Raw genomic sequence first — 25,523 nt, 5'->3', positions numbered from 1 at the left:
TTTCAAATCCTAATATTGATTGGTTTTTCCAGGGAACTTTGTCTTCTTTCTATGAGCTATGTAAAAATTACCAGTGGAGTATTGAAGATGAAAAGGTTTGGCTTTATCTTGAAATTTATCTTTTCATTTCAAAATGCATTAAGGAAGACCAACATAGCAGCACAACTCAAGTACACACCGTACACAAAAGTTATACTCCTAGAAATCAAAATACCATAATAGTCATTTTACAAATAAGAAAATACTAAGAAAGATACATTTGAATCAGAAGGAAAGTGTGTTGTGGTCTAAATAGTAAAGAAACAACTGATTCAAAAGATAGCTCTTACAACTCCTCCTGAAACTCGTCTTTGTTGTATCTGAGTGTTCCTATGAAATTATGTATAGACCACTGAAATGGAGTATTGCAAACTACACAAAACTTGTGCTGCTAGTAATGGAACTGCTAATTATCAACTATCTGATTATCTGCCTTGCATTTATCACCAAGCTGTCACAATTGTTTTCCTTATCTCCACAATTATCAACCGAGTCTATCATAATACTCAACTCTATCCGCATATCTCAACCTTAACTAAGCCTGCTACCAAAGTTAATGTATCAGTTACTATAGTTAACAAAATTGGCTGAAACTTTAACTTTCAACACCCCAGAAATTATATCATGCCAAAAAGATACTAAAACATTTTCCAGGGGGAAATAAACTGCATGAATGCACAAGCATGACCTTCCAATCCCCCCCCACCAAAAGAACTGTCAATTCAAGAGAGAAATCTGTCTGTGTCCTTGCACTTCGTATTTTTTCGGTCAGCCAATTTTCTCCTAAGAAAATCATACTCTAAGGTAGGCTAAAGAATTTTGTCTTTGTTTCTTTAGGTATTGAGCTTCAAGGTGGCAGAGACCTTGCATGAGGATAGTATCCAGTTGACTGCTTCAGCAGGAAGTCAAGTTAATAGTTATTTTGATGACAATGACCTTGGTTTTATTAATGTCTTGTATGGAAGGTATTAAGTAATGCAACATTCTTGTTAAGAATAATATCATGTAAAATGTGTAATAGTACTATTAGAGTAAGAATAGTATTCTTACTCTAGTAAGTACTTTAGTATTTTGGATATATTATAATTGCTCCCACAGTATCATAACTGTATGTCTAAATCTTTTTCACTTTTCTTTTCTTATCTAATTCTTAAATATGGTCCTTTATGCTTCCAGCTATCATGTATCATTGGCGCAGAGTCTTTTCAAGATTTATGTTGGTTTCTGTAGTTTTTTTTCTTCTTGGATGTCACTGAAATTAGTTCCTTGTAAGAGTAGTGTTAAAGTGTACACAGAATTGACAACATGTCAATGTTGAAGTTATTATAAAAAATTTAATAAAGTTGAGGAATCTGTGATTCAGTTCCAAATGTTATTGTTTTTTCAGATCTGCAGGCAAGACCAATGTTGCTGTCTCTTTCTCATGTGAACTTTCAACTTCTGGGTCAAGGACACAGTCAAGGTTTTACAGTTCATCTTTATCAGTTACAGTGATTCCTGATCTTCCCCTGGCTTTGGGAGTCCCCATAACCTGGATTCTTCCTCCCTATTATACAATGACAAGCCCTTTGCCTTCATCATCAGAATCCCATTCTCAGAATGATAGTCGGAATCGCAGAGGAACCATTAGCTATTCTTTATTGAGAAGTTTGGAGAAAAATGAAGCTCTGCAAAAAGATGCTATATTCATTGATGCGGATAGAATTAAAACAACCAAAAGTAACAATCTTGCTTGCATTCAAGCTAAAGATCGTACAACTGGAAGAACAGAGATTGCTTCTTGTGTCAAGGTTGCTGAGGTATGGAATTTAATCTTTCACTCACTGTTTATTTGGAGCCACTTTTTGGCACTCATATAAGAGTACAACTTTCCAGCCTTAGGGCATGCTTGTTTCTGCTAGAGCTGTCTCTGTTTTACAGGTGTTGATGTGAACTATTGACTGTTGTTTTGAAAGAATATTAAATGATTTTAAACCTGTATTGTCCATAGTAAAACACATTGATTTTAAGGAATTTTAAAGAGGGAGGTAAGTATTCAAAGAGAGAGAGAAAGAGAGTAATCTCTAATAGATGCACTGAATATTTATTTATCGAACGATTCATTGATGGATTGGATTTTTTAATACTTTTTTAATGGATCATAAATGATTTCTTTATGGTTTTTTTCTGGTTCATTCATAATGGCCAATCCATAAACCATCCAATCTATGCATTTGCCTCTCCTTCGTCTTGCTGCCTCTCTCTATCAGAAAAATAAGTATACCTATTTTATTAACCATGTAATTTGCATTCTGGATGTATGTTATTTGTTTGGAAATTGTAATTCACATCATAAATTTCTTTAATATGATCAGGTGACTCAAATTAGAATAGCCAGTAAGGAGGTTCTGCTCAATATAATTAACCTTGCCGTTGGTGCAGAACTTGATCTTCCAACAAGCTTTTATGATGCTCTAGGTATCTATGCCCCCTTGATAATGAATCACATACAGGATCTTTCAAACTGAAAAGTAGTCATCTTTTATTGTGTCTTACTGTGATTCAACAGGAAATCCTTTCCATGAAGCATACAATGCAGTACCTTTTTATGCTGAAACTAACTACCCTGATGTTCTCTGCGTAAACAAAACAGCTGATGGAAAAGGCAATGTCCATATCAAGGTTTGTTGATGGCTTTTATTAGAAATTATTTTTTCTTGGTGGCCTTGTTCTTTTTATTTTGACCAACAAGCTGCACAAGAACCTGCAGCTGGCACAATCGTAGATTTTTGGAACTATGGTTTTTCTTTTTCTTCAAAAGTGTCTCATGGGACTTTGGTCTCTAATGAAGCCAAGCCTGCATGGTGTTATCAAGATCAGGCTTAACTAATGCACTTTGTTCATCCCTGTGATTCAACTTGAATGCTTTGTTCGGTTTGGGAAAGAAAATGAAAAGAGAGAAGATTGAAAGAAAGTAGTGCGTAAAAGAGTAGATTTGAAGGGTTGTTTGGTACAGGAGAAATATGAAAGAAAGTGGAGAGAAAGAAAATGAATTTTTATTAAAAAGACAATTATGTTCCTATTAAAAATATGAAGTTATATATAGATATAAAGGTATTTCAGGAAAGATGCAAAAGATTGCTCCTCTCTCCTTTTCTATCCATGAGACAAGAAAACAAAAAGTGGTGGGTCCCGCTATCTTTTTATTTCTCTCCTGCCAAACAAGGAGAGTTTTTCCTTTCTCAGCTATTTATCTTTCTCTCCTCTTATTTCGTTCTCTTGTATTTCACCTCTACCAAATAGAGAAAAAGAGAGCCTATCTATGAGTGCCTTTAGAACAAACTATATTTGTTTAGAGTCTACACAGATTTGTAATGCCTGGTATTTTCATTTAGTTTACTATCTGTGGAATTGCTTTGCTCAGCTAAGTAAATTAATGGAATTCTTGTACTGTCTTTTGATGGTTGAAGGCAATTCAGCATGGTAAAGCTCTTGTGCGTGTAGCAATTAGTGAAGATCTGCAAAAATCAGATTATGTGCTGGTAAGTATTGCCTTTTTTTCCTAAAATCTGCACTAAGTAATTTACTGTTCTACATACATATCTTGATCTCTTATGCTGTATGCTAAATTTTTGGAACCTATATTTTAATGAAAATATGGAAATAATTTCATGCTGATGCCTGATACACCTAAACAGGCTTATAATTTTGTTTAAGGTGATTTTCCTTTTCAGAACCTAGTTAATCCTGTATGTCTGAGTCTGTTTTCAAAATCATGTAAACAAGCTTATTTTTTCTTTCTTTTGTTTTCATAAACAGCTTTTCAAATTATCTTAAAAAATATTATTGAAAAAAGAAAAAGAGAGTTAAAAGCCCCTATATTTCCTTATTATCTCATGACTTAATTGCTTATTTAATCAGAAATAAAAGTCTAATATAAGTGTAAATAGGGAATTAGGGATTAGTGTTTTGTATTTCTTACACATGCAACATGTCATATATCAAGTTAATATCAATTTCAATGTATCCTTTTCCTCCTTTGATACCTAAATCCCCATCATATCAACAGTTTTCATATTCCTTTGGTAAGAACTAGATTTTGTTGTTGTCCCCATTTTGTTCACATATTGTCGGAAATAAGAAACAAAATATATCAACTACATGAAAAAAAAATCGCCTTTTAAATATATAAAGATAAATTGATAGGCAGGCTTCTGAAAGTATATGTAAGTGATAATGATTAACGACTACAGAATCAAACTGAACACTGGAGCTTATACCTGCTATATGCATTTTTGCAATTGATTTCTCATTGCTACCTGATGAATTCTCCCTTTGTGGAAGTTACACACCATATGTTCAATATTCTTCCTATTCATTCATCTTGCATTCCCACTTCCTCTATTCTCTTCCACTATCTGAATCTGTTTTTTTTTTTCTCATTATTGATTTCTTTTGCAGATTAGAGTGGGTGCCCATATATATCCTCAAAATCCAGTTCTTCACATAGGAAGTCCTCTTAACCTAAGCATAAAAGGTATGGCCATTTTGAATGGTTGCTGTTAATTTATTTTTCTAATATTGTCTTCCATCTCATGAGCAATTTTCTTTTTATAAAATTTATTTGTTAAAGATGTAATGAAGCCATTCATTTACCTTCATCTAACATTAAAATTTTGGGAGAGTTGCTTTGTTAACCTGGCACGGTAGTAGAGTTATTTTCAATTCTTGAACGAGTTTGATCAGAGTGTTTAATCTTTTTCTTTTTTTACCAAATTCTTCGCGGATGATATTCTATCTTTAAGTTTCAGGTTTGAGTGATACAATTTCTGGACAGTGGTTTACCACAAATGGAAGTGTAATATCAGTTGATACATTATCTGGGATGGCCAAAGCTATTGGGGAAGGTTCAGCACAAGGTACTGAATAGCAATATTTAAGTACAGAAAATGAACTTTTTAATTGTCATTGTCTGGAGTTTTGCTTTATAAACAATTATTAATAGTAAATTATTAATTATACATCTACCTCATTGAAATGTTATTAATTAAATGTTATTATGAACAGTATCTTTCCATTACGGAAGATTGAGACTACAAACAACAATTACAGTGTTGAAAGGAAATTATATTTTTGTGAATGCTCCAAAAGAGACGTTAACTAATGTCCCGTACCCTTCAAAAGGATACAACTTCTCCGTGAAATTCAGGTTTGTAATAATAACACCTGAGTTTAACTTGGTTTGAATGTCATCAACCTTTAACTACATTTCTGACTGAATTGTAATTGTAATTCCTACAGTGAATCCCTTGGTGCACCTGGAGAAAAGAAGAGAATTTTATTCAATTGTAGAGTAGATCCACTATTTGTGGGGTATAGATCTTTATTCATTTCTCTCAGGATTCCTTCAATGATCAATTCATTCTTAGATTTAACTTCTATGTTCATTCACTGAAGGTATGTGAAGCCATGGCTGGATCAGGACTCTGGCAACTCATATTGCTTATTTTTCCCTTACTCACCAGAGCATTTGGTGCACTCAGTACCTAAGTTAGAAGGCATGAGGCCAGATGTATCACTCTCCATTTCTGCTTCCCTTGAACACGAACATGTTTCTGGATCTGCTTCAGCACTTTTTATTGGAGGATTTTCTATAATGGAGATGAGCAAGGTATGACATAATAACATAGCAAATTCTCTCGCGTTTCTTTGCTTGAAAGTACATATCAGAATGAGTTGTTTATTTTTGTGATGTGCCAAATTGCAAATTCAGTGGAACCCCTCAAAATCTGATTGCTAAACAAAGTATAAAAATTTAGTTTATGATGTTAAAAATGTTCTTTTTCCCCGCTCAGAATTCGATGCAGCTGAATTTGACGCCAGGCTCTAACAAAACTTGCATTACTGTCTTGGGAAATACTGGTAAGTTGGCGTATCTTTATTTTTTTTTTCCTATGTGATTACCTCATTTTGTTGATTGATTATCCATATTTTAGTCAGAAGTTCCCCTTTCTACTTCTTCCTTTATAAAAATATTGATGTGGATTGGCGGGTGATGTGAATCATTCTGATGGGTCTCATGGAAATATTCCTAGCTATCATCTTCACTTATTGTTGAGAGCATAGTTGCTACAAAATACAAATATTTCATTACTGTCTTCTACCCTATGTAAGGTTAAATCTGTTGGCTGTTTTATTATAGATGTTGAAATTCACTGGCATCACCGAGACTTGATTATGATCAGTCTCATCCATAAAGAAGATTTTGGCATTCGAGGGTTTGCACGGTATGAGGTGAGTATTTTCAACGGGTTTCATTGTTGCTCAAATCTAAATTATTGCAGGGTAGCCGATTTTTTTTCTCTAGTTAGGTGAGATGCATTCTCCATGAGCCTTGCATTTCTTTGTGTTGCAACCCGAAGCTAAAATATCACCTGAAAAGTTGCACAATTATCCTGTGAACTAGTCTCATTACTTGACATGCAATAAATGTTCTGATTTTGGATTTAAAATATATTCCTATTGAATTTTTTTTGTTCATGTCTCCAGGTCAAATTGCTTAAAGCCAAGAGATTCAAAGATAGAATCATCATCACTCTCCCAGCTAATGGTTACATATTCCTGAAGCTTAATATGACTTGATTTTCAGCACTTTATAAATTGTTTTTTATTTAAAAAGGGAAAAGACTTAGGCATGTTTGGATAAAACTTCTCTAGAAACACTTCTAGGAGAAGAAAATAAGAAGAAAAAATTAAAAAATCTTCTCCATAAGTTAAAATTAGCTTATGCATATGTTAAACTTAACCTATGGGATAAACTTATTTCATTTTTTTTTTTCAGTTCAAGTACTTGTACAGAAGTTTATCTAAACAAGGTTTAAGTGTCTGTTGGAGTTTACCAGTTTAATCTTTCTTTTACCTGTTTTACAGGCCAGAGTGTGGAGATAGACATCAACCATGAACCCGAGGAAACAGCATCATCCAGCGTAACCATAAATAAGGCCTTCTGGGCAAGCATCCTGGGGTATTTGCTGCTGTTGATTTTATCAATTGCTATCATCACACGTTTCTTGGACAGACCAGAGAGATCTCAGCAAACAAGTTCTTCAGTTACTACTACTCCAAGCATTGCAGCGCCCACAACTCCTGACAGAAGCACCCCATCATCTGTTGTAAATGACTCCTCTCCTCGAACACCTCAACCATTTGTAGACTATGTAAGGAAAACGATCGATGAAACTCCATATTATAAGCGAGAAGGGAGAAGAAGGATTAATCCACAGAACACGTTTTAGACTCAGAGCTTATCAATGGTACAATGCTTGATACCTGCCACTACTCTCCCTTTTGAGGCTGACAACGGATAATGGCCTCACTTGCACTCACTATTGTTGAATGATTTTCGACCTGACAATTTTGTTATCTACATCTACTTGTGTAAATTTAGGCATATACGCCATCACTCTTCGTGGATCACATTACCATGCAGGTGTATTTGTCTCGTAGTTAGGTTAGTGCAGTAGTTGCATTACCATGCAGGTGTGTTTGTAATCGCTCCACCAACTAACTTCTTTTGAAATGATGGTAATGCAATATAACTTGTAAAATGTAAGCCTATATTTGTATTTGTGATGGAGAATTGAATAGGGGATTGTAATATAATAGAGTAAAATGAATTAGAATAGAATGGATTAAAAATGTCATTTTCTTATTTCGATGTTTTACAATGAAATGGAATAAAGATCCTATATTCCATTTATTGAAAAAAGGTAGAACAAAATGATTTATAACTTTTTGATTTTCGTATTATCTCTATTATAAAAACACTATTTTATTTATTTTATGCCCTTTCACACTATTTTATTATAAACATAAAATTGAGTGGGAAGAAAAAATATGTTGAAAATGTGTAATGTTTCTACTATGGTTATACTTTTAATTTATTAATAAATACAAATTATACTTATTAATGAACTAGTAACTAGAAATACAAAAATAATTACTTAATAAATATAAACCAAAATATATTAGTATAAATATAATTTTAGGGAAATAAAGAAATAAATTATTATATCAATAATTTATTTTTATTTCACTCACTACAGTATGCAAAAAAAAAAAAAAATAGAAAACAACACAATCTTGTGAAAAGAAAAATTAAAACGTTAAAGTCAAGATCTATAATATTAAAAGTATAAATAAAAACACATTTGCTACCCTTTAAAAAAACTAAATTCATTTGCTTAGTAGTTCTACTGTTGGTCAAGTACAGGATTGAGGATTCAATTCATGTTTGGATTAAAGATTATAAATGAAAATTTTGAATAAAAAGTATGTTATAAACTTCAGTTTCACTAAAAAAGAAAGGTTTACTACAGTATGATTTATATTTAAATGTTTTTTGTTGTTGTCAAAAGTGCTTTTGAATGTGTAATTACTGAAAAAGGCACGAAATTTGTAATGTAATATTAATACTATTTTTCTATTTCATTTCAATATCTTTTAAGATGAACTAATATATTGTAAAAATAATCAATATATTTTTAAAAAATCAATAGGTAAGATATTACAATTTTAGTGTAAGGAATTTATTCATGATTAGTATGAGGATTATCATAGTAAGGGTTCGTTATCATAATGAAAATTCCCACTGTACAAAGGAGAAATAATATGATATTTTAAAAGTTAGAACACGCTATGTAATGTTTATAGAAAATAGTTACTTCTATTTAATTATATCTCTAAAATTGTTATTATCCTTAACTGTCAATGTAGAATCATATTTTCGTATCAATAATTGCTATATAAGATTTTATCAATTAAATCAACCAACAACAATGCCAGCTTAATATAAATTTGAAAATGCAATGCAACTCTTATTGCAAGACGTCCTTAGCAGTTGCAACGTCTGGTTGGAAAATTTAATAAATACACAACACAAGGAATGCTTGTTGGCATCCCCAAACTAAAAATGGAAGTTTCAAAAGAACCCACTTGTTGCTTCCCAATTCAAACTCGGTTTTGGGTGAAATCTACGGTGGGAAACGAGTTAAAAGTTTAGATAAGAAATGTAGAATGAGATATTTACATGAAATGTAAATTAATCAATGAAATGAAGTGCCAAAAATTATAAACTGCATTAAAATACGAGTGAGTGGCAGAATCGTGACGTAAGGGATGAATAGCGAAGGAAAGGAGTGGATGATACATAAAATAAGTGAACAAAAAATTGTTTTCGAAAAATAAAGAGGATAATTTAAAATTGGAAATAACTTAAAAGGGTATTTAGGAAAAAAAATGTTGAAAAGATAAAGAAAGAAGAGATATATTCATTTATTAAATTGGAGAGGTGTAAGTATCATTTGCCAACTTTCTTTTGGTGTAAACATAATCAAACTATTTAATAAATTATTAAAACATGATTTGTTTGACTCATAAAAATTAACTTAACCCGTATAGTCATACTGATTCATTCAGGTAAAATGTTGGGTGCACAAAAAATAACGCTGAGTGCACCTAGCATTACCCAATGAAGAGCACAGGAGGCCCATAGAACATGTACGTACAGCCCATGAACACCATTACATATATATATATATATATATATAACAATCTCAAAGGAATCTAAGACCATTGTCTTGTCTGGTTCTCAACATCAGCCACTCACAATAAATAAAATAAAAAGGGTTTTACAAAAAAATAAACAAAGAAGTAATATCATATCTAGGGTTTCTCTTTCTCTTTCGCATTCTCTCTGAATTCGTAAGCCATGGAATCACCCGGTAACGAGCATGTGGTGGGTGGCGCAGAACATAACGACGTCGTTACGCCCTTTTCCCACAGAGAAGAACCCCACAATTCCCAACCCCTCACCGGCGACGGTGCCAGTCCCGGGTAACTTTCCTCTTTCTCTTTTCTCTCTCAGTTCCGTTTGGTTGCTCAGAAAATTCTGAAATTGGAGCAATTGGGTAAACGCAGCTTATGAAAAGAACCCCCTTTTTTTGCAATTCCTAGAAAAAGGTTTTTTTTTTTTTTTTGGTTATTTAGATTAGATGATAACAATGTTCTTAGATTTGGTTCTAATTGCACTCGACCCATAATTTGCAGAAAGATATTTATAGGTGGTTTAGCGAGAGAAACGACCATTGGTTAGTGCTTGCTTTGTTTAAGTTTATGATTATCATAATTGTAATTATTAGGGGATGACAATCCCTTCTCTTAATTGTGCGGATTTGTAGCTTTTTGCATTGGTTTCTTACTTACTCCTTTGTGTTGCAGCCCAATTTATCAAGCACTTTGGTAAGTATGGTGAGATCACGGATTCGGTCATCATGAAGGACAGGAAAACTGGGCAGCCTCGTGGATTTGGGTTTATAACGTATGCGGATCCCTCTGTGGTCGATAAAGTCATTGAGGATCCTCATATCATCAATGGCAAACAAGTATGACACTCTGACTTGAATTTGATGATGTCTTGGCTAAGGATGTCTTGTTACTTTTTTTTTTATTATAGTGATTAGTGAATGGATACTTTGCTGGATCTTATGGTTTTGGGATCATCATATATAGGTTGAGATTAAGCGGACGATACCGAGGGGAGCTGTTGGCTCTAAGGATTTTAGGACAAAGAAAATTTTTGTAGGTGGAATTCCTTCAAATGTGACTGAAGGTAGGTTGCCTCTTTAGTTAGCTAATTCCTTGCTGCTTGACTCCGAGGTGTCAACAAGGGGGGCACATTACAGCACCTTAAGAGAGCAAACTCCAAAATATGAGGACAGTATGGGCATAATAAACTATCTTAGTTTCAGATCCTAGATTTGAATACTGCTTTACATATATATGAGAGTAATGTTTATGATCTGTCAGAGGTTAGCTCAAATATTGTACATGGACAGAGGTACCTGAAGTTATTGTGTTGTACCTATCAAGATTTCTTCTACTAGAAATTCTTATGAATCACTTGGCCACATGTAATTTGCATTTGTGCTGATGCGAATGATATGTTGTGTTTGTATGATGGTGTGCAAGTAAATTGACTATTTTCATTATGACTCCCTTTCTCCTTCTAGAGCTCTGTTAAAATTAATTTTAGCTGTTAGATCCTAAAATCATTTTTTGATTTCGAAAGTAACTAGTAAATCATAGAATAGCTGTGGCGAAAATGGAAATTTTTCTTTGGATGGTATTGTTTTTAATCCAGAGATGCACTTGTGCAGATGAATTTAGAGACTTCTTTACACGCTATGGCGAAGTTAAAGATCACCAAATAATGCGGGACCACTCTACCAACCGATCTCGTGGCTTTGGGTTTATCACATTTGACTCTGAAGAAGCAGTTGATGATCTGCTGTCCATGGGAAACAAAATTGACTTTGCTGGATCTCAGGTGAGGAATCTTTTATTCAAAATGAGTACATGCATTGCATTATTCTACCTGGAAGATATAGGGTATTGAGCAATAAAGTGTTTGACTTGTGCAATTGGCATCCAACTCCTGAGGGTTAATTTTTTAAATTTGAGATTTTCTTGGCTGTAAGTCCAAAGAATATAACTCATGAATCATCAATAACTTAACCAATACTTTAATGTCAATAATCAAGGGATACTGATCTCTGACTTTCCTATTGAATTCAATGTACCAATTCCAATATACTGAACACAAAAAATATCAAATCCATAGTTCCATAACATCATATTTAGCTGTGTTTTAGTGATGGTTACTGCTTTGAGTAGTAGAGTGGGGTTTCTTGTTAGAATCCACATAAAAAAATGTGGGTTGATCAAAACAGTTATGTGCTGATACCTTTGATGGTTTACACTAGAAAGAAGGGACACATGGAAAAAGGAAGGAGAGTTGCTTATGGGAATTGGGGAGAGGGAGTGACGGAAAGTAGTGGGAAGTGTAGTTATAGAGGGAGAGTGAGTGGAGTAGAAGGGGAATGATCTGATATTTCTTGGGCAGTTCATCCATTTTGTCTTGGAATTAAGAGACATTTTCCTGCATTCTTTTAGAAATCTTGTGTTATTGGAGGTTCTCTACTATAAAAGTAGCATTTCAGTTTTCTGTGTGACAATTTCCACCATTTTCCTTGGGGTCCAATAAGGTTGCATAGGTTTTTGGATAGATTTAGTCAACTTCAGTTAATCTTCAGATCACCTTTTTTATTAGTATATAGACACTACAGTGGAAAGTAAAAATATATGGGAAGTTCAAGCAAATTATTAATTGGAAATTCACCATCTACTCTTTCATTTGGGGGGGGGGGGGGGGGGGGGGAGGGATTTTGTATAGTTTTACTGATATACAATGGCATTTACAAGAGTATGTTGTCTGGAGTAGTTAGTACATTAGCCTGATTCCCTGATCTATCAACTTCGAAGTGGTATTTCTTAGTTCTAACTGTTTGCACTACCACCATGGGTTGGCACCTTTGTCAATCACAAACATTTTTTACATCATACATAGTTATTTGATTTCTACGATTTGACATATCAAGAAACTTCAACTATTTTGTCTATTTCGAGTTTTTTTTCATAAATACAATTTTTTTTATCAATAAAGTAACCTTCTCATCTTTCTAGGTGGAAATCAAGAAAGCTGAACCAAAGAAGCCAAGCTCAGCGCCTCCATCATCCAAGCGCCATAACGACTCTAGGTCTTCATATAGCAGTGGTGGATATGGAGATACTTACGATGGATTTGGTGGCAGCTTTGGAATGGGGGGTGGGTATAGGTCAGGTGGTGCTTATGGTGGTGGTAGGGGTGGTGCTTATGGTGGCTTTGGAAGTGAATTTGGTGGGTATGGAGGATATGCTGGTGAGATGGGGCCGTATAGAGGAGATCTCTCCCTCGGGTATGCTGGTCGTTATGGTGGAAACTTTAGCAGAGGGTATGATCTTGGTGGGTATGGCGGTCCTAGTGAGAATTATGGAGCATATGGTGCAGGTGGGGGTTCTTCTGGCGGTGGTGGTGCCTACCAAAGTGGCTATGATGGAAACCTAGGAGGTGGATATGGAGGGGCTAGTGGTGGCCCCTTCTATGGGAGCAGTAGAGCAGGATACAGTGCTGGTCGATATCATCCTTATGGAAGATAAGATTGCAAACAAAGCATTTATAGTCTAGGACTAATATGTCTAGCATCAAAGCTAGTTTGTGTTTGGTTCGTCAACTAGATTATATATTCTCTTTCAAAAAAAGAATTATCAAGGTCACTCTCATTTACCAGTACAACATCCATTTCTTGAAGGTCCAAACAAATTTTCTATTCCCCCTCCCCCGAAGTCTGCTTTTTGATTTATGTAAGAACTGCTGCAAATGGTTGTATTCTCTGTCTCATCATCGTTGCTTGTAATGCTTCTTACTACCATGTTTTCTTATTTATTTGATTTAATTACTCCAAGCTGGTTTGTTATTCTATACATGAGAAAGACACTTTCTAAACACTATTAGTTGAATTTTATCAAAATTATAAAATATAAGTGTCTCACATCTTATTTAACTAGTAGTGTTAGAAATGTGTTAAAGTGTGTTGTTTGTACTCGAAGCAACCAACAGTGACATCATTGGGCCGTAGCAGAGTGTCTTTTCTTTGTGTAGGGCTGAACATTGCATAGGATAGATCAATCTATAGAACAGTCATTCGTTCTTTTATTTCCCGTTCAAACCCTTATCATAGGCCGAACATATTGTGGTCAATTTTTGCCTAACCAAATTTTTGCCATATTACTTCATTGTTACATTAAATTAATAAATAATAAAATTATGCAGTGAAATGATCAAATATTTCGTATTCAATATATATATATATATATATATATATATATATATATATGAGACTTGAACAAATATTGTCTGTTGATTGAAACGTTTACGTTATAATATGTATTTAACAATTGCATTTACAGTTTAATTGCTCACATTAATGTTATTTGTTATATGATAAGAACTAATTTTGATATTTAAGTGTAATATATTAGTTATTATATGATTTCAATAATTAAACGTTAATTTAGATATTAAGTAGTCATATTAAATATTATATTTTTATGTTTGCTGGTTTTTTTTAAATTAGTTACTTTAATATATTTCACAATTAAAAGTAATAAATTTATAAAAAATAATGGCATAATATGATTTATTTATTAATAATTAAGAACATAAATTAATAAATATATTACTATGCATATATACGAGTATACTTTTCATTTTATTAAAATATATTTCACAAATAATAATAATTTTAAATAATAGCAAGTCCTTGATAAATACTTAAATTTTATAATAGTCATTGATGTCATCTAATTAAATTTAGCTGACTAAATTATCAGTAATAAATTTAATTACATTATTTCTAATTAACTTAAACTTAACAAATTTAATTAAATTATTTAATGATATTAAAACAAAGATTGAAATTATTTTTAAATTCAATGCTAATTTTAGCTATTAATTAAAAATAATATTAAATTATCATTTTTGCCTTTTAACCATTAGATTGATAGATTGTATTTTCTAAGGTCGAGAAAAATGTTGTGAGATAGTGACAGTAAGCATTTTAAGCTTTTGTTCTGATTTAAGTAGTTTACTTATTGTTTTCTTTTATTTAAGCTTGACGGGTAAGCATTTTAATCCCTTTTTATTTTGATTTTTCAATACTTTGTTTGATATTAACTACATCATAACATTATATTAAGACCTTTCCTTTCATTTCATAGTTGAAGTAGAAAAAGTAAGAGAAAATTTACGGCGAATGGTTGCATGTACATGAAAAAGTCTATTTATCAACTACGTGATGGATTAATCCTTTTATAAAATGGATCATGATTATTGTAGTCACTCTGCCCTGGAATAAAAACAAAAATAATTTCAATTCATTAAGATATAAAATTATACGTCTCACTATATTAATTCTTAATTAATTTATTTAAATAACTATAAAAAAATAATTTATTTAAATATCACTGTTTTAAATAATAAATTTTATATGACTTTGTTTTGCCAAAAATCACTATTTTTTTTTAAAAAAACAACAACTTCCATAATGTTAATGTAATTATATATGATATACTCCTAAATATTTTTAAAAATTAATTTTATTTACATACACACTTTAAAAAACTACTTATATAAATAAATTTGTACATCACAGGTATAAAAACTATTCCTATATATAAGAGGCTATTCCTATATATAAAAAAGTAATATCCGATCAAATTCAAATATTTTAAGGTTTGTAATTCGGTATAAGTAATGTTAGCAGCCAAGCATACCTAGCAATTGATACCACCAAATTCAAATATAAATGATACCAGAGATCCCGAACCAATTTTATGTACACAGCAATGTCTCAATTCTACATTGGTTTACTAATATTTTCTTAGCAATGAAGTCCTGAACTATAAGTCCTTGTCAGCCAACAAGTTAGAAAGGAAAAAGAAAAGTGATGCATGAAGGCTTACTTGACTTATTAAGCATTGAGCTTTGCAATCATTTCCTCTACCAACCTTAAAGTAGTATCTGCCAATTTCTCTCCTTCTGCTTCAATTTCTTCCATTATCCGTTCTATAAGCTCATGATTGATTTGTTTACATCTTGAGCCATAATTGGAGCAGTCCCTCAGAAGCAACAACAGTTCTTGAGCGATGGATTTGGCTCTCCATGTTCCATCCACACTTAACTGAAGCAATCCTGGCATCACTCCCTCTGTCAAAATCAACCCTCTATATTTCTCTCTGCAGCTCTGGCATATAAGTAAAAGTATACTCACTGCATGCTCTTTGCTTAGTAAAGATCCATCTTCAATAGTCTCGACTAGTATCCCGATCGCTCCACCAGCACCAGCAGCCTTACAAAGTGCACTCTCTGATGAAGACACAATGTTCTCTAGCAACTCAATTGCTTTCTCAACCAATGGAGATGATTTTACTGTGCTGTGGATCAGTTCAAGCAAGGAGAACATAACACCAGAAGAGACAATCAATGGCATAATCTCTTTGCAGGTTGTGAGGTTGTGTAGAGTAGCTATAGCATCAAGCTGAGACTGAGTGCTACAATTGCTGTTGACAAATTCAGCCAAGAGTTGGATAGCCCCAGATGAAGCAATTGCTACCTTATTTGCCTTGCAAGAAGAGAGGGTTAGCATGGCTGCTAATGTCAATTGTATGATCACTGTCTGGCTATGACAATAGAGGAGACTCACCAGAACTGGCAAAGCTCCAGATTTGATGATCCGAATCTTATTTCTGTAAAAAAAAAAAAAAATTGGAAAAAAGTTTTCTATTAACTGCTAAGGAAACTTTAGAAGGCATTCGTACAATAGAAGGAATTTTTTTGGCTCCCTTGTGTTTTATACATTACTTTTTGGTAAAGAAATATGATGGTACATTCTATTATTTAACCAATGGCAAACCTTTTTTTGTTACCAAGAACATATTCCTTAGTCCCACTGCCAATAAACCAATCATGGGTACTAAAAAGTTCAGACTTTTTTTATTACTCCAAAACAGTGTAAGGTTGGGTATGTTTTATTGCCTCTAATTCTTTTCTTTTAATGAGCAAAAAATATGTTTTGGTAATCATTTGTTCTCTTATGTGCTCTCAACTCCTAATTTCTTTTTATCCAAAAAGGTTTAAGTGAGTTCGGTTTTAGGACAGATCTCACGGTTAAAAAAAAATACTTATAGAAATACTTACATTTACATATTACCGGTATCGTGGACTACAAGAAGAAACGGATGGAGTTTAGAATGAATATTATTTGAGGGTGAATGATGAACTAACCTTTCACTGCCAAAGGAAAGGCTGAGCAAGGCACACAAAGCAGCTTCTATGGCTTCATAGTCTTGAGAATGAAGCATGGAAACAAGAGGAACCATAACACCACTCTCTTCCAACTTGTGCCTCTGCTTCCTGCTTAATCTACCCAGTTCCAAAGCTGCTTGAATTTGAGAATCTCTATCACCGTTCCAAAGGTTTTCCACAACCTCTTTTTCCATTGGAGCTGGTTTCTAATTCTTTTGCTGTGCCTTATTCCGAGGTCTCAAAATCTTCTATGTCAGGCAGTGGTAATTGTAGTAGCATCGAGATTGGTTGCTTGGAGAGGTAATGTTAAGCTTTTGTGGGTATTCCAATCCGTTGTTTCAGCTAGAAGCAACATACAGTTCTTTAGGTCAGCTTTTTTTTCTCTCTATGGGTGTGCGTTGGGTACTATGCTAATAAAAAAAACAATATTGATTCCTAAGAATGAATCTTTAACTTTCCTTATTTGGAAGCAAACGCCGTCAGCTTTTGATAGGTCAGGTGAAATATTTTCTTGTCAATTTTCTTAAGATAGATATGAATGATATCTTTAGTTTAATAAAGAATAATTTGTTATTTGTTTCAAATCTTTAAGATATTATTTAGATTTAAAAATATTATGAATTTGTTTAGATAAAAATAAAGGTTTAATCTTATCTATTAGATTTAGGAGGTTAGGAGTTTGATTTTAAGATTAAGATAACGTTAGTATTAGAATTTTGTGTTATACTTTTTTGTTTTGTTTTATATATAGAGCTCATATATAAAATATTTCACAAATTCTTCTATAAAATATATTTTATTCTTTTAGAAATATATCTCTACACAGAAGAAGAAGAAAAAACCCATCAAATTTTCTAGTGATTTTGTGTTTCTGGTTTAATGGTAGGTTTGCTAGGAGTAGGACTTTAGGAGCCTGAAAAGAATATTATGTTAATCACTCTTGTGAATCACATTGACAACATTTGTTATTCTTTTCTTCAATGATAACACTAACCCCTTTTGACCATTGCTACTAGAGCCACCAATACCTTTTTTTTGGCAACAAGAGCTAGCTATTTCTAGTTTAATTTCCACTAGCTGTTGGAGCTTCTCTTCTAGCTTCATTCAGGGGATGCTTCGCACACAAGGCGATCTTGTGATCGTTGCGAAATTGAAACAGGAACTATATACGTTCACACAGTAAATTGTCTTTGACTAATTTTTTATACTGAATTGAAAACTTTATGGGAGATTGCGATGAATTGGAATGTGAGGCTATGAGAAATCCCAAGAAATAAAGGGATCAATTTTATATGATTCGTTTCCTGAGTTTAAATGGGGAAAAAGAAATAGTTGGTAAGTCTCGTGTTGTTAAATGAGCGACCCAAATACTAGTTCCCCTTCCCTCAATTTGTTAGCAAGCAGAAATTATGCTAATCTCCTCCAAAGAAAAACATCATTAAATATTATTAAAAAGTAACAAAGAAGATAAAAACTATTTTCACACGTTACATTTATTTGAGCATCTTGATATAAGTCTTCTTGTATTAGGAAGATTTTTGATTTTTTTTAGCTGTTGTGTATGTCTCGTTTATTGTTGTATCATTTTGAGTTTAATATAATTTACATTTTCTAAAAAAAAAAGTAATAAAGAAGATAAAAAGGAAACAATATAAAATTATTGATGTCATTTCTTGATTGAATGATTGATTTTCGTAAAGGAGGAATTTATTTATACAGCCCAAATTGATATCCATCAATGGATACTAATTATTCATGTGTCAACATTATACTATTATTTTAAACATAAGTAAAAAATTAAAATAAATATTTAAGACTATCTTATATAGTCTTTTTGTCATTTAATTTGTGAAATTGCTATTGGTCTCATTCTAATTGCTTTTGGTCCATACAAGGGGCTGATCCTTTTTTTATTTGAAAAATGTTCTTCTTATAGAATCATGATTCTGTTCAATAAAACACACAATAAAATCATAATTCTGTTATATATTTTTATCATTTCAAACATAACAAATTAAATTATGATTTTGTTATTTTTTTTTGCACCTCTTTAACACAATAGAATCGTGATTCCGTTATTTTTTTTTTCACAATACAATGGAATCAGGATTTCATTGAGGTGAAAAAAAAATTAAATAATTAGTTACATTGTAATGTTTTTAATTTATTTTTTAAAAAAATACCCTAATTTTTTTTATTTAAATTAAACATACAATAGAATCGTGATTCTGTTGTGTTATTTATTTTTCTAGAAACATCTCAGAATCACGATTCTGTTGTGGTATTCTAAACCCAAAAAAAATGTAATGAAATCCTGATTCGATTATGTCAAAAATACACAAATGGGAGGGGGAGGGGGGGTGCAGAGGGAAGGAAGAAGGGGGAGTGGTGAAGAATTTAAATTGCAGGGCTAAAGAGACTTTTCATGAGGTAAAAGGGACCAATAGCAAAAGTTGTAGGGATCCATGCAACTCCAATCTGCTTTCTTTTTTTGTTTTCATGGTGTTGCAACATGAAATATATAAGGAGAACTAAGATTTAGGTTGTATGGAAAGTTATTTACATGCTACATTAATATTTATATGTTTATATATAGACAAAGATGGATTTAGAAAAATAATAAAGGGGAGTTAATTTTTTATACACAATTATCTAATAAATTGTGTATTTGACACAAATATATTGTTAATTTTATGTAAACACTAACTTAATTAACACTCTATTAATATTTTTATTTTTCTTTTCTTCTCAAATATACAAAGAGTCTTCTTAATAAAAAAAATACAAGGAGTTTTCAGGGGGCAAGGCCTTTGCTTGTTTCCCTTGGATCTGTCATTGTATAGAGTAAATTACATTTGATATATTGAGATTTTTTCAAATTGGATATGATATTTTTTCCTTTTTTTTTCATACACTAACTCCCTGATTGTTTAAAAAATAGCATTGTTCTTCAAGTTTAAAGGGTGTCAACTTATCATTTCCAATTTAAACACATAAAAAAATAAGAAAAAATGGAGGTGTCAAAACATAAAAAAGGGTGAAAATAGCAAGGCCAAATTAAGTCACCAGTCAAGAATTCTAGCTCACACCAACCCCATTAAGGTTTCCCATCAATGTTACAGATTTTTTTCATATAAAATAAATTTCTTTTTAATATTTTCCAAACATTTATTTCAATTATTAAAAATTAAAAATATAAAATCTGATTAAATAAGAAATTATATTAAATAATTATTCATAGAAATCAATTTTTTTATAATACGTACCCTGTGTCAACATATAGAAACTATATATCTCAAATAGCTTGTAGCTGCTAATTAAATCATGCAATTTTTTTGGACAATGTCATTGCAAGACTAACTTTAGTTGAATGATAGAAAGCGGAGAATTAAATTATGCGTTATCGCATAAGTAATGCAATTTTTAACATACGAAAGGGGAGCCAATTTGAAGTGGAGAATCCCACCTCAACCCAAACTCTTTTAGCTTAGAGACAAGATGATGGGTGAGGTTGAATTGAAAGTGGATTTGATAGCAAAAAGTTTGTTCTAAACGATCATGACAAGCTAAAAATTAAACCCTAGTGTTTTATAGATGATAGCGTTCTAAACGATCATGACAGTACGTAGATGCATGCTTCCAGGGGGAAACATTGCTTGAGAGGTTGTTTATGCACCAGAGAATGAATCTGCAAATATTTTTCTAATCTTAATTATCATAAAATTAAATAAACTCTATTTAACAAAAAAATATTTTAAGAAAAATGGTTTATATATATGCGCCACAGAAGAAATCATTAATTATCTCATTTTGACGTGCACGTAACAAATTTTCTAATCTTTTCAAGTTTATAAGTTGTACATCGTCGAGGAACGGGTAGGCAATTGAATGAATTGATGAACACTCATTTTCTCCCACCCACCTACCTACCTGTTTTTTTCTTCTTTTTTGTTGGCTGACGCAAGCGATCCTGTTCCTACTGCATTTTGATTTGTTTCGAAAAAGAAATGATTATAACTATTTACCTATTTTTTCATATCATTTTCATTTATTAATTTTTTTATTATATATCTTTCGTTTTTCTCTACTTTTTTCCAACTCCCCGTCTTTTCAACTTAATTTCCTTTCAACTAGAAAAAAACTATTAAATAATCCGAGACCATTATAATTTTTACTAATTTTAAAAAAAAACTTGAATACATGTGACCTAAAAGTTAATCAGGATCGTAGCAATTTCTCTTTAATAATCATTTATTTTCAGATAAACTAAAGTTGATGATAGGACGTTGTCGGCATTACATAGGTATAGTATGGGGCATTGTCCCCTACTTTTGTCGGGTTTCAATTTCACCTCATATATCCGTCAGATCGACTTAATTTCTTATGGGCATCCATAACCTATTCAATTTCTTATTGATTGGAAGAACCCAGAAGATAGACTACACAGAAAACCATCATTGTTACGGACTTGAAGTTTTAGGCAAAGAAATTAAATGTCTTGTGCAAAATGTTCATTTAGACGAGAATGTCTACAATTAGTCGCAACTAATAATTTATAGATTTTCATGCCTCATCAATCTACACTGATGAATTTACATGATGAATAAGTTTATAAAATATCTAGTAGTTTTAGAATAAAACTTTCCCTATCAGCCTAAATAAGCCTATTAGTAATTACACTTTTTTTATATTATTATGTAATATATGCATTATATATAATTATGTATATATAATATAACATAATATATTACTTAATTAAAGTCTAACCCTAATACAAAATCTAACACGGTACAGTCAAACAGAAGGCAAGGAAAGATACATGATACCGATCAATTAATACGAAAAGGAAACACGAACAAATAACAATAAATACATCTTTAGGTTTAATAGACATAAATGACACTTAATCTTCTGCATGTTTTTGTACTTTTGGAGATCGAGTGAAATTCTCAGGTCAAATTAATTATAATTCCCTTTTTGTTATCTGTACCTTTAAACCATCCTTCATAAGAAGAACAATTGAAAGGCTTGGAGTAGCAACAAAACCCTCCACCACTTGGACACGATACTTGTGCAAAATAGCAGTTGCCACCATCTTCATTTGAATGAAGGATGAGTCTTTGCCCAAGCAAGTCCTAGGTCCTGCGTTAAAAGCTATGAATTTATAAGATGGTACATAAACAATACCTCCTTTCTCTGAGATCCACCTCTCTGGTTTGAACTCAAAACAATCTTTTCCCCATGTTTCTTCAAATCTTCCCATTGCATACAAAGAAAATAATATCATTGTACCGGAATTAACACGATGACCACTAGGAAGCATGTCAGAGCTTATTGCTTGCTTGCGCTCAAAGGGTATAGGAGGAAAGAGACGCAACGCTTCACATATAGCACCATGCAGATAAACCAGCCTTTTCACTTCCTCCACGCTTAAAACCCCAAGCGACTTTTCTTTGGTCCCAAGCTTCTCTTTCATCTCTTCGAGAATCTTGGCTTCAACTGAGGGGTTTGTAGCAACAAGCCAAAAGAACCACGTGAGAGCTGAAGTTATGGTATCTCTTCCAGCCACAAATAGATTGAACACAGCATCCCTTAGAAATTTATCGTCATGTGCTTTTCCTTCTCTCATCAAAGCTGTTAACAAGTCAACATGATGAGCTTCACCCATTTCATTTTCGTTGTACTTGCTTAGCTCCTCTCTCTTAGATGCTATGCGTGCATGTATGAATTGATCAAGTGTTTTACAAGCTTCTGTCATCTTCTTCTCTTGACCAATTTGAAGCCATCTCTGGATCTTCCAAACACACCTAGGCACTACATGTCTGTAGAATATGGACTCTTCTGCTTCATTAAAAGCCTTCTCAATTGCAACTTCAGAAAAATCAATGGAAAGACAATTAGGGTCATTTCCAAGAACTATAGAACATATGTTATCGAAGGTGAAGCGATTGAAGACATCTTGAAGATCCACAACTCTTCCCTGTTGCTGTACATGATCCAATATTGGAAGGAGACCATTATGCACCTTGTTGTGAATGGTTTTCACTAAAAACACCTCGAAGCTTTTCTGTTTAAAGAGAGAATGGAAGAGATCCCTGTTGTACTTCCATGCTTCAAAATCAGCGGTGAAAATCCCGTCTCCGAAGGCCTGAAAAATGTGACGAAACTCGGGTCCCTTGACGTAGTTGTGGAAATTCTTGCTCAGCATGTGGTGGACGTTGATGGGGTCACAAGTGACCAAATAGTCCATGCTGGTAAACCAAGGTCCAGTGAACTCACCTGTTGGTCCATGCCGTTTCAATATCTCAGTGAAAAAATCATGGGCACGCCACAGGTTGAAGAGTAATTGTGGCAGCATGCCGAGGATGGGGTAGTCTGTCAAAAGGGGGTGTCTGCAACATAGTCTCCTGTGGAAGAAGTATAGAAAGCAGAAAAGTGCTGCAATTGTTGGTGCTGCAGCATAGCCATGGAAGGCCATTGTAAATCAACAAAACAAAAGCCTAGTGGTGTGTGAGTATGTCCTCTTATGTGGGTGTGCGGTTGTGTGAATTAATCAATGATCTCTTATAAAATCCAACGGAAATGCCAGATATCTAATTTGTCGTACATGCATGTGATGAATATTGCAACTAAGAAGTCGACAAAAAGACGATGTTGATCGACGACTAACTAGGCCATTTATTCCACAAATTGTGTAGTAATTAAGGAAAAAATTAGTGAATGCTTTAATAATTATTAAATCTGTCGCTAATTTTATAAGAGATACGTACAGGTCCACGTCAACTTTAATTTCCCACCACTAGTGACAAACTAATTTTTCAATCGGATATAAGAATCGTTCATTTCCTAAAACTTGTTGTTTCATGCACGTAGTTACAAAAGGATTAAGGAACACTTACGAATCACATGTTTGTGGGACATATTCATATGTCAATGGTGTTACATCGTGATCATGTTGATTTCGCCTTATCTTCTTTAGGGATTCCTTTAATTGCATAATCAATAAAAGAAAGAGAGAATTAATTTACGTCAAATAATTAAGATAAATTAAGTAATGTTAAATATAAAATATAACTCGAATAGAAAAATATAGAAAAATAAAAGAAGAAAATACAAAAATTTAGAGAGAATCAAAATTGTTTATATTCTTTCTAAATAGGAGTAACCTATTTATAAGTATAAAAAATAATTAGAGAAATTATAAAAGATAAATATAAATAAGGAAAGATAATGGAAGATATGAACATTCATAAATATAGGTTAAATTAATCATTTGATCCCTATAGTTTTACGATTCTTACTTTTTTAGCCATTATAGTTTGAAAGTAATTTTTTTAGTCCCTCTAATTTATATGTTAATTCTCTTTTAATCCCTATAGTTTAAAAATATTCTTTTTAGTCCCTATATTTTGTATTTTAATTACCTTTTTGTCCTTATTATAAAAAAATATATAAAAATAATTATTTACAAATTAATTATAAATTATCAACTATTTTTTAATTATAAATTATCTAGCGATAAATTAGTTACGAATTACTTGCTAATATTTTTGTAGTTAATTGTAATTGATAGTATTACTCATATTTTGATGGTAAGGAGTAAAAGTGAATTAAAATATAAAGTATAGAGACTAAAAAGATCACTTTCAAACTATATATAGGGACTACAAGGGAATTAAAATATAAATTATAAGAACTAAAAAATTATTTTCAAACTAGATGGACTAAAAGAGAATCAAATTATAAATTATAGGAACTAAAAAAACCACTTTCAAACTATAGGAACTAAAAATGTAAGAATCGTAAAATTATAAGGATCAAATGAATAATTTAACCACAAATATATTATTCATAACCTTCCTCTTTGGATGTCTATTATATGAGATAAAAACTTAGTGAAGGAAAAAAATACATCATTCTTCAATATTACGTAATCACCTACCTCATTAAAAATCTTGTTTGAAAAACTCAATGGGATAAAATCATACATGGCAAAGGGGAAAAAGTACAAAATATATTTATTTCATCTCCTCGTGCAGACAATTATCTTTAAGATGACGAAATCTAATCTTGTGAGTTAGTTGTTTAAAAATCTTCCTTAGTAATGACTTTGTAAAGAAATCTTTTAGATTTTCACGTAAACGAACTTATTGAACATTTATATTATCATTCTTTTGGAGATCATGAGTAAAAAAGAACTTTAGTGACATATGTTTTGTTCTATCTCTTTTGATATAATACATGTAACATTGTCTTCATATGTGATCATCAATGTCATTTTTTTCCATGTTGAGTTAAAAATTTTGCATGATTAGTTGATCGATGTGCCTATTTTGGCTTATTTTACATATTGCCATGAAATTGTTATATCACCTCATGTAAAAATTACGATATATCATTATGAGGATCGAATAAATAACCTTTAAAATAATGAAATACATGCTTAAATGTCTCCATATTGGTAAAAAATTATATTTTGCAAGTGAATTGTGAGAAATGATATATTAGGTTGTGTATACATAGTAAGATACATTAGTGTTCCAATAATACAAAGACATGATACTTTAGGACCAAATACTTTTTCAACCTTTTCTCAAGATCTAGAAGGATCTTAGTTCACATTTAAAAAAATTCAATCATTGGAATGCATAACGAATGTGATTTTTCATATAAAATCTTGTAAGAACCTTTGTTATATAAGCTT

At 32.2% G+C, this 25,523-nt stretch overlaps 4 protein-coding genes across 5 annotated transcripts in view; 2 read left to right on the top strand and 2 right to left on the bottom strand.

Annotated features, from left to right (window-relative positions):
* LOC100778001 (nuclear pore complex protein GP210) overlaps positions 1-7,702 on the top strand; it is a 34,114-nt gene extending 26,412 nt beyond the window's left edge. The window contains exons 22-36 of the mRNA XM_026128612.2: positions 33-95; positions 877-1,004; positions 1,427-1,838; positions 2,394-2,496; positions 2,588-2,700; positions 3,489-3,560; positions 4,480-4,555; positions 4,830-4,937; positions 5,086-5,227; positions 5,320-5,391; positions 5,476-5,689; positions 5,874-5,940; positions 6,221-6,312; positions 6,568-6,628; positions 6,949-7,702. Coding sequence (XP_025984397.1) covers positions 33-95; positions 877-1,004; positions 1,427-1,838; positions 2,394-2,496; positions 2,588-2,700; positions 3,489-3,560; positions 4,480-4,555; positions 4,830-4,937; positions 5,086-5,227; positions 5,320-5,391; positions 5,476-5,689; positions 5,874-5,940; positions 6,221-6,312; positions 6,568-6,628; positions 6,949-7,313 — 2,088 coding nt within the window. The 3' untranslated portion in view covers positions 7,314-7,702. The remainder of the gene's footprint in view (positions 1-32; positions 96-876; positions 1,005-1,426; positions 1,839-2,393; positions 2,497-2,587; positions 2,701-3,488; positions 3,561-4,479; positions 4,556-4,829; positions 4,938-5,085; positions 5,228-5,319; positions 5,392-5,475; positions 5,690-5,873; positions 5,941-6,220; positions 6,313-6,567; positions 6,629-6,948) is intronic.
* Positions 7,703-9,639: 1,937 nt separating this feature from the next.
* Positions 9,640-13,418, top strand: LOC113001701 (glycine-rich RNA-binding protein 3, mitochondrial). 2 transcript variants are annotated; one of them, XM_026128610.2, is made up of 6 exons: positions 9,640-9,912; positions 10,126-10,166; positions 10,297-10,460; positions 10,588-10,687; positions 11,235-11,404; positions 12,601-13,418. In XM_026128610.2, the coding sequence occupies exons 1-6, from the start codon at positions 9,788-9,790 to the stop codon at positions 13,111-13,113; spliced, it is 1,113 nt and encodes a 370-aa protein (XP_025984395.1). In that variant the 5' UTR covers positions 9,640-9,787; the 3' UTR covers positions 13,114-13,418. The 2 variants fall into 2 exon arrangements, with proteins under 2 accessions (XP_025984395.1, XP_025984396.1); XM_026128611.2 differs by lacking the exon at positions 10,126-10,166 and having other exon boundaries at positions 9,665-9,912.
* Positions 13,419-15,282: 1,864 nt separating this feature from the next.
* LOC100778534 (U-box domain-containing protein 40) lies at positions 15,283-17,205 on the bottom strand. The gene is made up of 2 exons (XM_003525629.5): positions 16,799-17,205; positions 15,283-16,260 (listed from the first exon to the last, which is right to left on the bottom strand). The coding sequence occupies exons 1-2, from the start codon at positions 17,011-17,013 to the stop codon at positions 15,486-15,488; spliced, it is 990 nt and encodes a 329-aa protein (XP_003525677.1). The 5' UTR covers positions 17,014-17,205; the 3' UTR covers positions 15,283-15,485.
* Positions 17,206-21,549: 4,344 nt separating this feature from the next.
* On the bottom strand, positions 21,550-23,389 carry LOC100792360 (alkane hydroxylase MAH1). Its single transcript, XM_003524513.5, has one exon. It carries the CDS (start codon positions 23,295-23,297, stop codon positions 21,783-21,785), a length of 1,515 nt encoding a protein of 504 aa, XP_003524561.1. The 5' UTR covers positions 23,298-23,389; the 3' UTR covers positions 21,550-21,782.
* Between the last annotated feature and the right edge of the window lie 2,134 nt (positions 23,390-25,523).

The sequence above is a fragment of the Glycine max genome, chromosome 5 (assembly GCF_000004515.6).
Source record: "Glycine max cultivar Williams 82 chromosome 5, Glycine_max_v4.0, whole genome shotgun sequence".
Lineage (NCBI taxonomy): Eukaryota > Viridiplantae > Streptophyta > Magnoliopsida > Fabales > Fabaceae > Glycine > Glycine max.
The sequence above is the reverse complement of the archived record's forward strand: the minus strand, read 5'-3'. Positions and strand labels throughout refer to the sequence as shown.